Here is a 12,103-nt window from a genome sequence, read left to right as displayed (position 1 = left end):
CCCTTTAAATAGTTGTTACACTGTAGCTCAGCTGGTCTTGAACCCGCTTCAGTTCCCTTGTTTTAGCCTCCTAGTACTGGGATTTCAAGCATGAGCCAACAGGATGACTTTTGTTTTCTTCGGTGCTAGAGATCAAACCCAGAGCCTCAACAAGCTACTGAGCTACACTGGAAACAGCCCTGCTAGCTCTGTATCTCTGCCGTGCCACAGCTCTGCGTGTTTCCCGAGTCTCCCGGCCAGGTCTCTTACACCTAAGATCCCAGCTGCTGCGTGAGAAAAAGGAGGCACAACCCAATCAAAGTCCCTTCTTTATTAAGGGTTATCAAGCTGTATAGGGTTTCCCACCCTGTTCTGCTGTGGACAAGGACAGCAGAGTCCACCACCTTCGGCATAGTTTACCTCCCACAGTCAACAGAGCTGGGGACGGGAGTGTGGGGAGGGTAGGAGCTGAACCCCAGCATGCAATGTCAAAGCCCTAGGCTAGGGTGAGTCCATTATCCCTTTATCCTCCTCTAGAGAAGTGAGGGATGCAGGGCAGAGCTCTCTTGCTGGGATATAGATGACTGAGGTCACAATCCTGCCCTGGCAGTCCCCCGCCCCGTGCAGGGGGTGGTACGGTAAGCAGCAGTGGGGGGGGGGGCAGGGCAGGAAGGCTTCACACTCCCAAGTGCCCACCCTAAAAGTCGGAGAGGGTAGTAAAGAATTTCCATCCTGTTCCTGCGGGATTTAGAAACCTCCCATCTTAGTGTCAAAAGATAGTGAGTGTGAGGGGAGCTGGGAGCTATGGCTCTCACCCCAACAAAAAGCAAGAAGCCAAACAGAAGGAGGCGGGCGAACAGAAGAGGAGCAAGGAGCGCACACACATGCCAGTGATGTGGAGGGGGCAGGAGAGGTGAGCTGGCTGTAGCGCTGGGTGAGGACTGGGGGTGAGGTAAGGGCCACAGCCTGAGCTGCTCAGCTGTTTCAGATGGGGGGGGCTGGGCTGCAGGGGTTGAGGGTTCGGGCCCTGCCTCCCCCACTCCACGGTTGGCACACAGGTTCTTCCGCTTGGCAGCTTCTGTGGTAGGAAGCCCTCTGGAGACTTGCAGGGGTGGGTGCAAAGATGGCAGTGCCAGGAGTGGGCTGGGGACCAGTTTCTAGCACCACACTCTGAGCCAAGGGAGGCCTGGGGATGAGGCTAGAGTCTTGCGTGCCCCTAGTCCCTAGGCCTCAAACTCCTCTTGGGCTATGGCAAGCCCAGCGTTGGCACCTCCCTTGGCCGCGCAGGGACACACAAACACCACACACGTGGGGCCAGGCAACACTCAGAGACCCCCTCTCGTGGCAGGCAGATGGTTGGCAGGGCAGCTGTTGCCTCCATCCTGGAGCATGGGGACCCTCTTCTACCTTGTCTATACCTGTGGAGAGAAAATTGACTGGCGGTAGATAGTCGTCAGCTATCTTCTTGCCCTACAGGAGGAGTCTAGACATAAAGGAAATAAAAAGCTGGAAGCTTGGGGGAGTAAGCCTTGAACTTCAGAACAGTAAAAGGAAGTTTTTTTTAAAATTTATTTTGGTGTTTTGTCTGCATGTAAGTCTGTGAATCACTTACGTGCAGTGCCTGCGGAGACCAGAAAGCATCTGATCCCCTGAGACTGGGGTTATACATGGTTCTGAGCCACCATGTGGGTGCTGGAAATCCAGCCTGGGTCCCCTGGAAGAGCCCCCAGGGTCCTTAACCATTGAGCCATCTCTCCAGCCCCAAGAAAGTGTGTTTTGAAGGGGTGTGGAGAGCACCATGCGCTGAGTGGGACACACTTTCCTTACAGGGGAAGCTGTGCTGTCCCCCCCCCCCCCCCCGGAAGTCACTACTGCCGGCAGCTGTTGTTGCTCTTGAGCCCTTACCTTGTGCACTTGAGGGGGCAGCTCATCCTCCGAGCCCTCCTCGGGCACGGGCTCCGGATGTCTTGACGCTGGCTGCCCATCTTCTGCCCATCCTCCCAGGGGCAGCCTGGAGAAGTGAGAGGGAGCGCGGGGCACTGTGCCGGGGTCTGTAGAGAGAGGCAAGAACACGAAGGGCAAGGTGAAGGTCCGGGGGAGGCTTCGTCTCCTTGGACCCCATCCCGCCGGTCTCCTTCTCCTTCTAAAGGACCACCCTTCTCCAGAAACCTCTCTGCTCCGCGACTCCCAGTCGGATACCTGTGATGCCCCCGTAGCGTCTCTGGAAGCCCCCGTGCAGGGCGGTGGTCTCGGGTGCTCCAGGCCGGGCTGCGGCACAGGGATAGCTGGCGGACCGTGGGATAGGTTGGGAGGCCCGGGCACCCTCTCCCCCCTCTTCAGGGGCGCTCTCTCCACTCTCATCGCTCTCCCGGCGGTGCCACACATGCCGCTCGGGCTCAGCCTGGGTCTGCTGCTTGTGGAGCTGAAGAAGTGGGCGGGTAGGGGCGATTAGTGGGGACCGAAGGGAGTCTACCTGAAACAGCCGTACCCACCACAGCACGGTCCACTCCCACTCCCGGCATCGAAGATGGTAGTCGTGTACAACAGATGTGGGATGCTCTGTGGAGAGCCCTGGAAAAGTCCCCTGCGTAGCTCAGGTTGACCTTAAACCCAACTCGTCATTGATACCGATCTTGAATTTCTGATCCTCCTGACTTTGTCTCCCCCAGGATTAGAAACATTTAGGCGGTGCTGGGGACGGAACTACCGACCATGCACATGGAGTAAGCACCCTACTAAATGAGCTACACCCCCAGGCCTCACTTTACCCACTCTGATTAAAGGACGTTCACAGAGGGGTCTAAGTGCCAGGTACTGTTTTAGGTGCGCAGAGCGCAGTAGTGAACAGACAGAACTGGTCCCCTTGTGTGGCTTATACCCTAGTGGTGGTGGTTAGGAGGCAGAATTGACCATAGACTGTTAAATATAGACACAGATGAATCTCAGATAGCACCGGATGCCTTGGGGAAGACAAGAAAACCCAGGAGGCAGCTGTGTGTGTGAGAACTCAACATGAGGCAGCAGGAATAAGGCCAGCCTGGTCTGCAGTCAAGAGTCAGGCTGTTTTCAAAAGCCAAGACAAAAAGAAAGGGAGGGAGGAAGGAGAGGAGGAGAGGGGGAAGAGAAGGAAAAAGATTTAGGCGGAGGAGCTGGGCCTGGAGGCACAGGCCTGTAACCCCAGCTACTTGGGAGGCCACGGAAGGAAGATCTTTAGGTAATTTCGTGAAAATGGCTCTCAAAATAAAATAGTAAGAAAAAGGAAGGCTGAGGATATATATAGTTTCGGGCTTGCCCAGCATGTCCAGGGCCCCAAGTTCAATCCTCAGTACTGAAAAAAAGACATTAGATTCAAGAGAGTGGAGACAGGAGGCTTTTACTGAGAACCATTAGAAAGTCTTGGAGAGAGGAGGAGGTGAGAGAGCCTCCAGGAAACAGGAGAGCACTCTTGGCTAAAGATGCCATTAAGAGGACATGTGTGACCATGGAGACCACAGAGCAGGTAAGGGGCAGAGAAGGGCTGAAATCTCCTGCGGTTCAGCTGCCCACTCACCTGGTGCATATAGAGGGCATGAAGACTCATCTCCGTGGACGCGTATTCTGACAGCACCAGGCTCTGTAGCTGGCCTTCCCACACACTGCTCCCGGAGCTGGCTGTCCTGGCGTCCACTCTGTCCCTCCCAGCACAGACAGACAGCAGTCGTCAACGTTTTCAAGATCTGTACGCGTTTCTGTGGGCTACTGCCATGCCCCCCCATCACGACCCACCTCCACTCACCCAGAGCCTGTCATGGTGCTGGGGGCCCGGCCTTGGGGCGGCTGGCCAGGTTGTAGCGGGGAGAAGGAGCGGAGGGCAGAAGCAACTTCAGCCCTGTGCCTGGAGCCCTGCAGGTCTCTGGAAAGTGGGGGTCCCCGGCAGGATGAGCCAGCTACCACATTTGCAATAAGACTCAGCGGCTATGAAAGAAAGGGATGAGCACAATGCTCAGGGCAGGGTGAGGCCTCTAATGTCCTAGACCTCAGGACCCAGTGGCCCAGACTGAACAGTCAAAGGGACCTCCCCACCCTGTCACCCGGTGTCCCGTGCTCATTCCCCTCACTGGAATCCACCATGCCCACCATCGCCCAGGCCCTAGATACGCACCTCAGACTCAGACTGTAGGGACTGGATGGACGTGAAAAGGGCATTCTCAGGGAGCAGACCACCTTGGGCAAGGCTGGCAGCTGCTCCATCCCGCTGAACCTGCTCCTTGAGGAAGCCCAGGAAGGCTGTGCTCTCGCGAGGTGGCTGCCAGCCGGGATTAGTGATGGCGAAGTGCATGAGCGACAGCTCCGTCTTCCCATCCTCAGCCTGCTGGTACACCGAGGCCTCGGTCTGCCCTCCAGACAGCCACTGCGCAGGGGAGAAGGCCGTAAGCAGGCCTGAGTGCAAACAGGAACCCTCCCTGGGTTTTTTGTTTTTTTGGTTTTCCTGCTGGGAAGAGGCCCTGACCCTGGAGGACCGTGACTGCACTGCATTGTCGTATCTGTCCAGAAACCCTGATGCCCGCCCCAGGAGTGGCCACACACTGGGTCGGTCACTTGTCCTGTACTTTTCTCAAGGGGCATGGCTGACGGTTCAAATCAAGGCTGGAATCCAGTCAGATTCCTGGAGACCGGTGCATCCTTGGTGCAGGGATGCCCACAGGCAGGACTACCTTTTTGTGGTGTGCGGGCTTGGAAAGGATAGCTTCTTGCAGTTTTTCCAAGGTTACTATGTGCCGACGTTGTCCCTGACCATCGGCCCTGACCTGCCCTCGTACCTGAGGATGACCATGCTGGCGAACATCCATCTGAGCAAAGGAGCAGGTGTCCCCAACGCCGACAACCTCCACTGTGAAGTTGCGGAAGAAGTCTATGATCTCCAGGGCCCGCGGGCGTAGGCAGAAAATGAGAATCAGGGGTGTGACAATGGGACTCAGCAGCTCCTCCAAGATGAACACCTAAAAGGGAGGGGGGCTCGGGTTACAGGCAAGCAGGAGAGAGCCCAGCCCTTATCACCAAGACACCAGTCGGTCTCTAGCAGGCCCTAACTCCAACTCCACTCACTGCCTTGTACTGGAAGAGCTGGGCAAACTCGTCCCGGGTCTGTGAGCGGTGGGCATTACCCTGCCAGTGGTCAGGCATGTAGTGGATATGAGCGAGGATCACTCGGAGCAGCTGCTCAGGGCAGAACACCATGTGCTGGTCTGGGATGAAGGACCTAAGCGGGATCAGGTTCGTGGTTAAGACAGAAGCCTTTCCCAGAATGCCAGTCAGCTGCTGACTCCCACCCACTGCCCTGGCACACCTGCACACGGTCACTGTGACCCCCAGAAGTGTGACGGTAGTGAGGACATGTTCCACAGCTAACACATCTTCGTCATAGATGGTGAGAGCGATCAGCACAGCCAGGATCGAGCCGGCGAAGAAAGCACCATTCTTGGCCAGCAGAGTTAGGAGCGGCGACAGGAAGCAGTTCATGTACTTGGAGGCCGGCTTGTAGCCGCGGTTGAGGCGGGACTGCAGCTCGTGTTCCAGCTCATTGAAGTGGCGGAGGTAGCAGCGGCCATACAGTGACCAGCAACGCGCTCCCAGGGCCCCCGGCTCTCTCTTCAGCACCTCAGCGTAGCTGAAGAAGGCGTAGAGGATCTGCCAGATGAGGATGAGGGGGCACAGCAGGAAGTTGGCGATGCCGATCCACAGGATGCGGTTGCTGAGGCGCTGGGCCAGCTCCAGCCGCTGCCCCCCACGCTTGTACTCTGCCTTGAGGCTCCATTCATTGAGAAACAGAGAGCCGGGTCCCCAGAAGAGGATCAGCTCAAAGTTGTACTTGAGACCCCGCGTGAAAAAGACCACCTCTCCAAGGCCAGGCAGGCGGAAGCGCAGAGGCAGGAGGGACTTGTTCACCAGGGCCACCATGTAGTTCTGGAAACGCAGGATGCGGTGGTAGATGTCCAACTCGGTCAGCTCACGCTTGTGGATGCAGATCTGATGCTCTTTCTGGGTCTGCACAATCCGGGCCTGCACCTCCTGCCATGTGCAATATGGAAGGGCCGACTGCAGGGTGGGGTAGACAGAAGACAGAGCATAGGAGATGTTACCCGAAGCCTTGGCCCTACCCAGATCTAAGTCGTGTGCTTAGAAGAGAGGGGTTCCCTGACCTGTTTTAGTTCAGGTCTGGAATGCCCCTCAAAGGCCCATGTGTTAAGGGCTGGCTCCCCAGCCAGGGCTACTACTGGCAAGTGGTAGAATGCTCAAGAGGGAGGGCTAGAGGGATTAAATTAGGTCACGGGGGCTGCTCTTGGATGACATCATTGGGACTTTGGATCCTGCCTCTTCCTGCCTTCCTCTTTGCTTCCTGTCTGCCATGATGTGAACAGGCTTCCTCTGTCATGTATGCTGGCCATGACGTGTCATGTGATGTGCTCTTACTGTGACATGTGTTATGTTCTTGACATGACATGTGATGTGCTCTTGCTGTGACGTGTCATACGCTCTTGCCGTGACATGTGTTATGTTCTTGCCGTGACATGTGATGTGCTCTTGCCGTGACATGTGATGTGCTCTTGCTGTGACATGTCATGCGCTCTTGCCATAATTTGCTATCTCACTACAGGCACCAAAGAAACTGGACCAACTGACCATAGACTCCTATCTCCAAAACGGAGCCCAAATCAATCCTTATACGCTGATTATAGCATATATCTTTTCACATTAACAGAACGCTGACTACCATACCTGCCAGTGACAGCTATGGACACGTGATGCTCAAGATACACCCCACCCTTCCTAGTTTGTCTTAGGCTGTGTTGCCAACGGCCCAACTTCTGGTCTTACCATGGGGATACGGAGAGCATGCAGGTAGAAGGAGTGGATCTCCCAATAGCAGCAAATGTTATAGATGAACTTGATAAGCCGGTGGACCCAGAAGACACCGGCAATGACCAGGATGGTGATGAGCGAGCCATTTTCCTGAATCCTGGTAGGGAAAGAGGAAAGGAGATGGGGTCCTTGAGGTTAGAGTCTTAGCAACATGTTCTGACAGGGGAGTCGCGGCCTCATACTCCACTCTCTACTCACTAGCAGTGTCTCAGGGCCTGCATCCTTACCTGGCACTACAGACTTGGGCAGGCAAAAAGGCATCTGGCAGAGTGACCTTCACAGGCTCAGTAGGGTGAAGACTGTGGTTCACCATCTTGTTGGCAAATAGGATGTCGTAGTCCACACAGCTAACCAGGAAGGTGGTGAAGGCAACCACAAAGAGGAACTGCCTGGGAAGGGGAAGAGAAGGGATGCCAGCCAAGAGTCAGAGAGGTACCAGTGAGATACAGTGGAACAAGCAGATGCCGGACGAGAGTCAGAAAGGTACCAGTGAGATGATACAGGGGGACAGGGATGCTGGCCAAGAGTCAGAGAGGTACCAGTGAGATGATACAGTGGGACAGGGATGCTGGCCAAGAGTCAGAGAGGTACCAGTGAGATGATACAGTGGGAAGGGATGGGCGGAGCAGGAGGTACCAGTGAGATGATACAGTGGAACATGGATGCCGGGCGAGAGTCAGAGAGGTACCAGTGAGATGATACAGGGGGACAGGGATGCTGGCCAAGAGTCAGAGAGGTACCAGTGAGATACAGTGGAACAAGCAATGAGCCTAGAAACCACTGAACAAGATGGGGAGTTAAAGGGGCTGGAGAATTCCTAATGGAAGGCTCTGTGTTAGCATTTAGGCATCTGTACTGGCCTGCCCTTAGGGTCCTGACGGATAGACCTCAGCTGTAGCCAGTAAGAGAACCCCCTGTGTGCATTCGCTTAGGTTTCCTTATAAAAGGCGGGCCTCGCCCACCACCCATCCCCAGGGACCAGTTCCTGGCCCCTTCTCTGCCCTTCCCCTCAATAAACCTCCTCCGTGGGCCCTGTTGTATGATGTGACTCCTTCTTGCCGTTTTTTAAAATACAACACTGTGCCTACTGCTCAATCTCATAAGACCTTTTAGGCACAAACTGGCTGTTGGCTCCTATATTTTACTCTTAGGTTCAGGTACCATAGCAGCACCAAGCTTGCTTTTGCATCACTGGACTTGATTTTCAGAGGTTTTATGATTATGGCCTATGGTCTCTAGCCTTTGACTTTGTGTGTGTGTGTGTGTGTGTGTGTGTGTGTGTGTGCGCGCGCGCGCGCGCGCCCGCTCACCAGGGTTTCTTTGTGTAACAGTCTTGGCTGTCCTGGAACTTGTTTTGTAGACCAGGCTGGCCTCGAACTCAGAGATCCACCTGCCTCTGCCTCCCGAGTGCTGGGAGCTACCAACACCTGGCTAGTGAACTCATTCTTTTTTTGTTTGTTTGTTTGTTTTTCGAGACAGTTTCAAGACGGTTTCTCTGTGTAGCTTTGCGCCTTTCCTGGAACTCGCTTTGTAGACCAGGCTGGCCTTGAACTCACAAAGATCTGCCTGCCTCTGCCTCCAGAGTGCTGGGATTAAAGTCGCGTGCCACCACCGACCGCTAGTGAGCTCATTCTTATCATTAAGAAAAACAACAACAACAACAAAAGAACTCCCATTCATGGGCATGCTGACTCATGCCTTTAATCCCCGACTCAAGCAGGCAAATTTCTGAGTTTAAGCCTAGCCTAATCTACAAAGGGAGTTCCAGGACAGCCAGAGATACATGAAGCAATCCTGTCTCAAACAAATAAACAAACAAAAAACCCCTCCCTTCCTAACTCCTCCCCTCTGGCAACACCAAACTATTTCTCCCCACTTAAAAGGCTCTCCACCCTAGCAGCAGAGCTGATGTGAACCAGACAGAATATAGACTCTTTCCTAAGACTCCTGACTGAACCACATATGTCCTCTTACAGACTTGAGAGAATGAGTGGTAAGTTCTTGTCATGAAAGAGAGAGAACCCGAGAAGCCCTTCTTGCAAGAGGTTTTGGTACTATCCTTGGCGGTAAAGGTTTGCAGGGTTTGGGGCCTAGGGTTGACTTGCACTGGCAGGTGTGGCCAGGTGTGAGCAAAAGCGAAGAGCAGGATAAGTATTCCTTTACCACAGCACCCATCCCTTTGCTTACTTACATGAGTTCAAAAATCTCTCCAATGAGCATGCATGTGAAGCCATTCTTCTGATGTAGATTATAAACGTGTAAGTGTTAAGAACAAATGGCCAGTAAGCACAGACACTTAAGAACAAAGACTTTGATGTCCTCACACTCCCAAGCTAAAGTCCTGGCTCTGTAACTTTCTGGAGTGTGATCTTTAACAAGTTACTTCTCTAAGTTTTATCCATAGTGGCAAATTAATAGTAGCCATAATTACCTTTCAGGATTATTAATCCAGGAAAATGCATTCACAAAGAATTTAACACAGAATTGACAGAATCTAAAGACATTATTACCATTAACAATCCTATTAGAAAAGTTTCCTTATAAATTAACATCCTTAGAAAAGTTCTTCAATGCCAGGCAGTGGTGGTGGGGTGGTGGTGGTGGTGGTGGTGGTGGTGGTGGTGTGGTGGTGGTGCACGCCTTTAATCCCAGCACTCGGAGGCAGAGCCAGGTGGATCTCTGTGAGCTGGAGGCTAGCCTGGTCTACAGAGCGAGATCCAGGCACCAAAACTACAGAGAAACCCTGTCTCAAAAAACCAAAAAAAGAAAAGAAAAGTTCTTCATAAATGAACACAAGTGCATATAGTTCTCAGTAAATATATTATTATTTTTTTTTTTTTGAGACAAGGTTTCTCTGTGTAGCTTTGCGCCTTTCCTGATCTATCTCTGTAGACCAGGCTGGCCTTGAACTCACAAAGATCCGCCTGGCTCTGCCTCCCAAGTGCTGGGATTAAAGGCGTGCACCACCACCACCACCACCACCACCACCACCACCACCACCACCACCACCCTGTCTATTTTTTTTTTCAAGACTGGGGTTTCTCTGTGTAGCCTTGACTGTCTTGAAACTAATTTTGTAGACCAAGTGGGCCTTAAACTCATAGAGATCTACCTGCTTCTGCCTCCCAAGTGGGATTAAAGGCATGTACCACCACTGCCCAGCTGTATCATTACTTTAAACAATTGTTATTTCAGAATGAGTTTCATTTCCCCTTCCATGGACTGGAGTGGAACTCATCCCCATTTCCCATCAGGGACCTAGCTCGGAGGAAGGCTAAAAGGTCCTAGAGCTCCAACACAGAAACACAAAGGATATTCGAGAGAAGAAGAGGTCAAGGTTTTCGATGTGGTGCCAAGGTGCTGTGGACACAGGAACAGAAACGTCAGATTCCTAAAGTCCCCTGCCACCCTGCCCCTTCAGGGTCCCTCCAGGAACTTCCACCCATGCCCCTGCTCTGGCTGTCACGTCATGTCTCTAAACTCACATTTGCTCCCCTCTGCCACGTGCACCAGCAGGTCCTCTTCCCCAGGGGGTGAATCGCTATAGGAGGCCTCTAGGCGCTGGTATTCAGTGTCAAACTGTGCCATCACCGCGGCCTCCTGTCCACCTTGTTAACCTGCAGTTGGGGAAGAAGAAAGGAACCTGTATCAGATTCAGGCACTAGCTATGCGCTGTCCTGCCCTTGAGGGGGCCTTAATTCTGGTCATCCATTCCCAGAACCTTTACTGGGCGGCTACTGTGCCACACAATCTGACCCTTTGGTGTGGGGTGAACTGTTTCCTTTTCTGTCCAATGAAGAGAAAGTCTCCTCCCCTGCCCCTCCTGGAAACCCTGATCTCTCCAGAGACCAACAGTTTGAAACATTTTTTGTAAACAAACAGTGAAGATAAGCATATAACCCTACCAGCTCCATGGACAGTTTCTGCTCCACGCCAGTCCTGGATGCCCTGGTTGGACAGCTGATGGAGGAAAAGGAGTCAGGGCCTCAAAGAGTGGGGAGTTGGGACAGAAAGGAACCCAACTCTCCCACCCATCCAAGCCCCACTAAGAGGAAGGCAGAGAAAACGGCAACCGGGGAAGAGGCACCTTCCCTGTTGTGGCAGACCTCTCCTGGGTGTTCTATGTAGGACCATTCATCTACTTCTAGGATACCCAGGAATAACTCAACTCTCCGGCCCTGTGGAGACTAAGTCAGTACAGGTCAGAGTCTATACAGCCCTTCGGGACTGTTTTACCTTTGGTCCACCTCAACTTCAGAAACCAGATATGCTTTTCAGAGTCCAGAAAACCCCAGTGAGAGTCTTCTCTTAAGATTTTTCTGGTTCCCTAGCATCAGAGACCCTTCTGCGTCCCTAGCATCAGAGACCTAAGCAGGCATGGCTTCTGGATGGGAAATTTCCAGTCTGTGTAGACTCCAGATCCCAGCTGAGTAAGTGGGTTCTCTAGGTGCCTAGAGCCAGGTGGGGTCAAGGGTATGGTATACTCCTCCCAGTTAGTGAACACTCTGGGGACAGTGGATCTTGGTCCGCCCTGGTCCCAAAGGGAATCCCTCGGTTAGTGAAAGTGCCCTGTGCCTCAGGAAACACACTCACCTGGTCAGTGTAGACCCAGCCCCCATGGATCTCCCCAGGAAGGGCCTGTGCTCAGGGGTGTTTGCGGATGGTGAAAGGGTCGAGCCAGACCTACAGCTGGTATCCCTGATGGGCTGGGATGCCTCCCCCAACCCAGCCACCTAGACCTGAGCACAGCGCGCCCCAGGGTCGCCCGGCCCCAGGCCGGGGGCTAGGCTCCCAACAGCGGACAGCCCGGCGCGCGGCCCCGGCGCACGCGCGCTCCCCTGGCCGCGCGCGCCCTCTATCAAAACATTCTGGCTGCGCGCCCCCGGCCCGCCCGCGGCTCCCCTTCCCCCGTTACGCATCGCGAACTCACTTGGGGCTCTGTGGGCACCCCTGGGCAGCCTGGGCCTGGGTCTGAGGATTCCAGTTACCAGCCTCGCGTGTCACCGCAGGAACCGCGACCCGGGCGATTCCAGAAGCCCGGTCTGTTCTGCTGGGCTCGGCCAGACCCGGAGCGCTAGGCCCTCCGTCTGTCATTCACTGTCACCCGCAGCCGGTCTAGCCAATGAACAAAGTGGGTGGAGACATGGTGGCCAATTCTTGGCCCAGGGGGCAGGGCGAAAGGTTGGAGGCGGGTCTTGTAGAGCAGAGGACCAATAGTGAGCTC

At 54.0% G+C, this 12,103-nt stretch overlaps 1 protein-coding gene across 2 annotated transcripts; it reads right to left on the bottom strand.

The window, feature by feature from the left end:
- Positions 1–291: 291 nt before the first annotated feature.
- Atg9a (autophagy related 9A) lies at positions 292–11,995 on the bottom strand. 2 transcript variants are annotated; one of them, XM_028893107.2, is made up of 16 exons: positions 11,810–11,995; positions 10,785–10,839; positions 10,365–10,496; positions 10,196–10,239; positions 9,071–9,135; positions 7,107–7,268; positions 6,835–6,976; positions 5,306–6,054; positions 5,065–5,218; positions 4,779–4,958; positions 4,121–4,369; positions 3,755–3,933; positions 3,530–3,647; positions 2,179–2,401; positions 1,885–2,030; positions 292–1,397 (listed from the first exon to the last, which is right to left on the bottom strand). In XM_028893107.2, the coding sequence occupies exons 3-16, from the start codon at positions 10,465–10,467 to the stop codon at positions 1,392–1,394; spliced, it is 2,520 nt and encodes an 839-aa protein (XP_028748940.1). In that variant the 5' UTR covers positions 10,468–10,496; positions 10,785–10,839; positions 11,810–11,995; the 3' UTR covers positions 292–1,391. The 2 variants fall into 2 exon arrangements, with proteins under 2 accessions (XP_028748940.1, XP_028748941.1); XM_028893108.2 differs by lacking the exon at positions 11,810–11,995 and adding an exon at positions 11,473–11,698.
- Positions 11,996–12,103: the final 108 nt, after the last annotated feature.

Source organism: Peromyscus leucopus, chromosome 13 (genome assembly GCF_004664715.2).
Source record: "Peromyscus leucopus breed LL Stock chromosome 13, UCI_PerLeu_2.1, whole genome shotgun sequence".
Classification (NCBI taxonomy): domain Eukaryota; kingdom Metazoa; phylum Chordata; class Mammalia; order Rodentia; family Cricetidae; genus Peromyscus; species Peromyscus leucopus.
This window is presented reverse-complemented; position numbering and strand designations above follow the sequence as displayed.

Coding starts and splice junctions, on each gene's coding strand:
- Atg9a (XM_028893107.2), bottom strand. CDS start 10,467: ATGGCACAGTTTGACACTGAATACCAGCGCCTAGAGGCCTCCTATAGC. Junction 10,240..10,364: donor CGTGGCAGAGGGGAGCAAAT/GTGAGTTTAGAG, acceptor CTGTGTCCACAG/CACCTTGGCACCACATCGAA. Junction 6,055..6,834: donor ATGCTCTCCGTATCCCCATG/GTAAGACCAGAA, acceptor CCCACCCTGCAG/TCGGCCCTTCCATATTGCAC.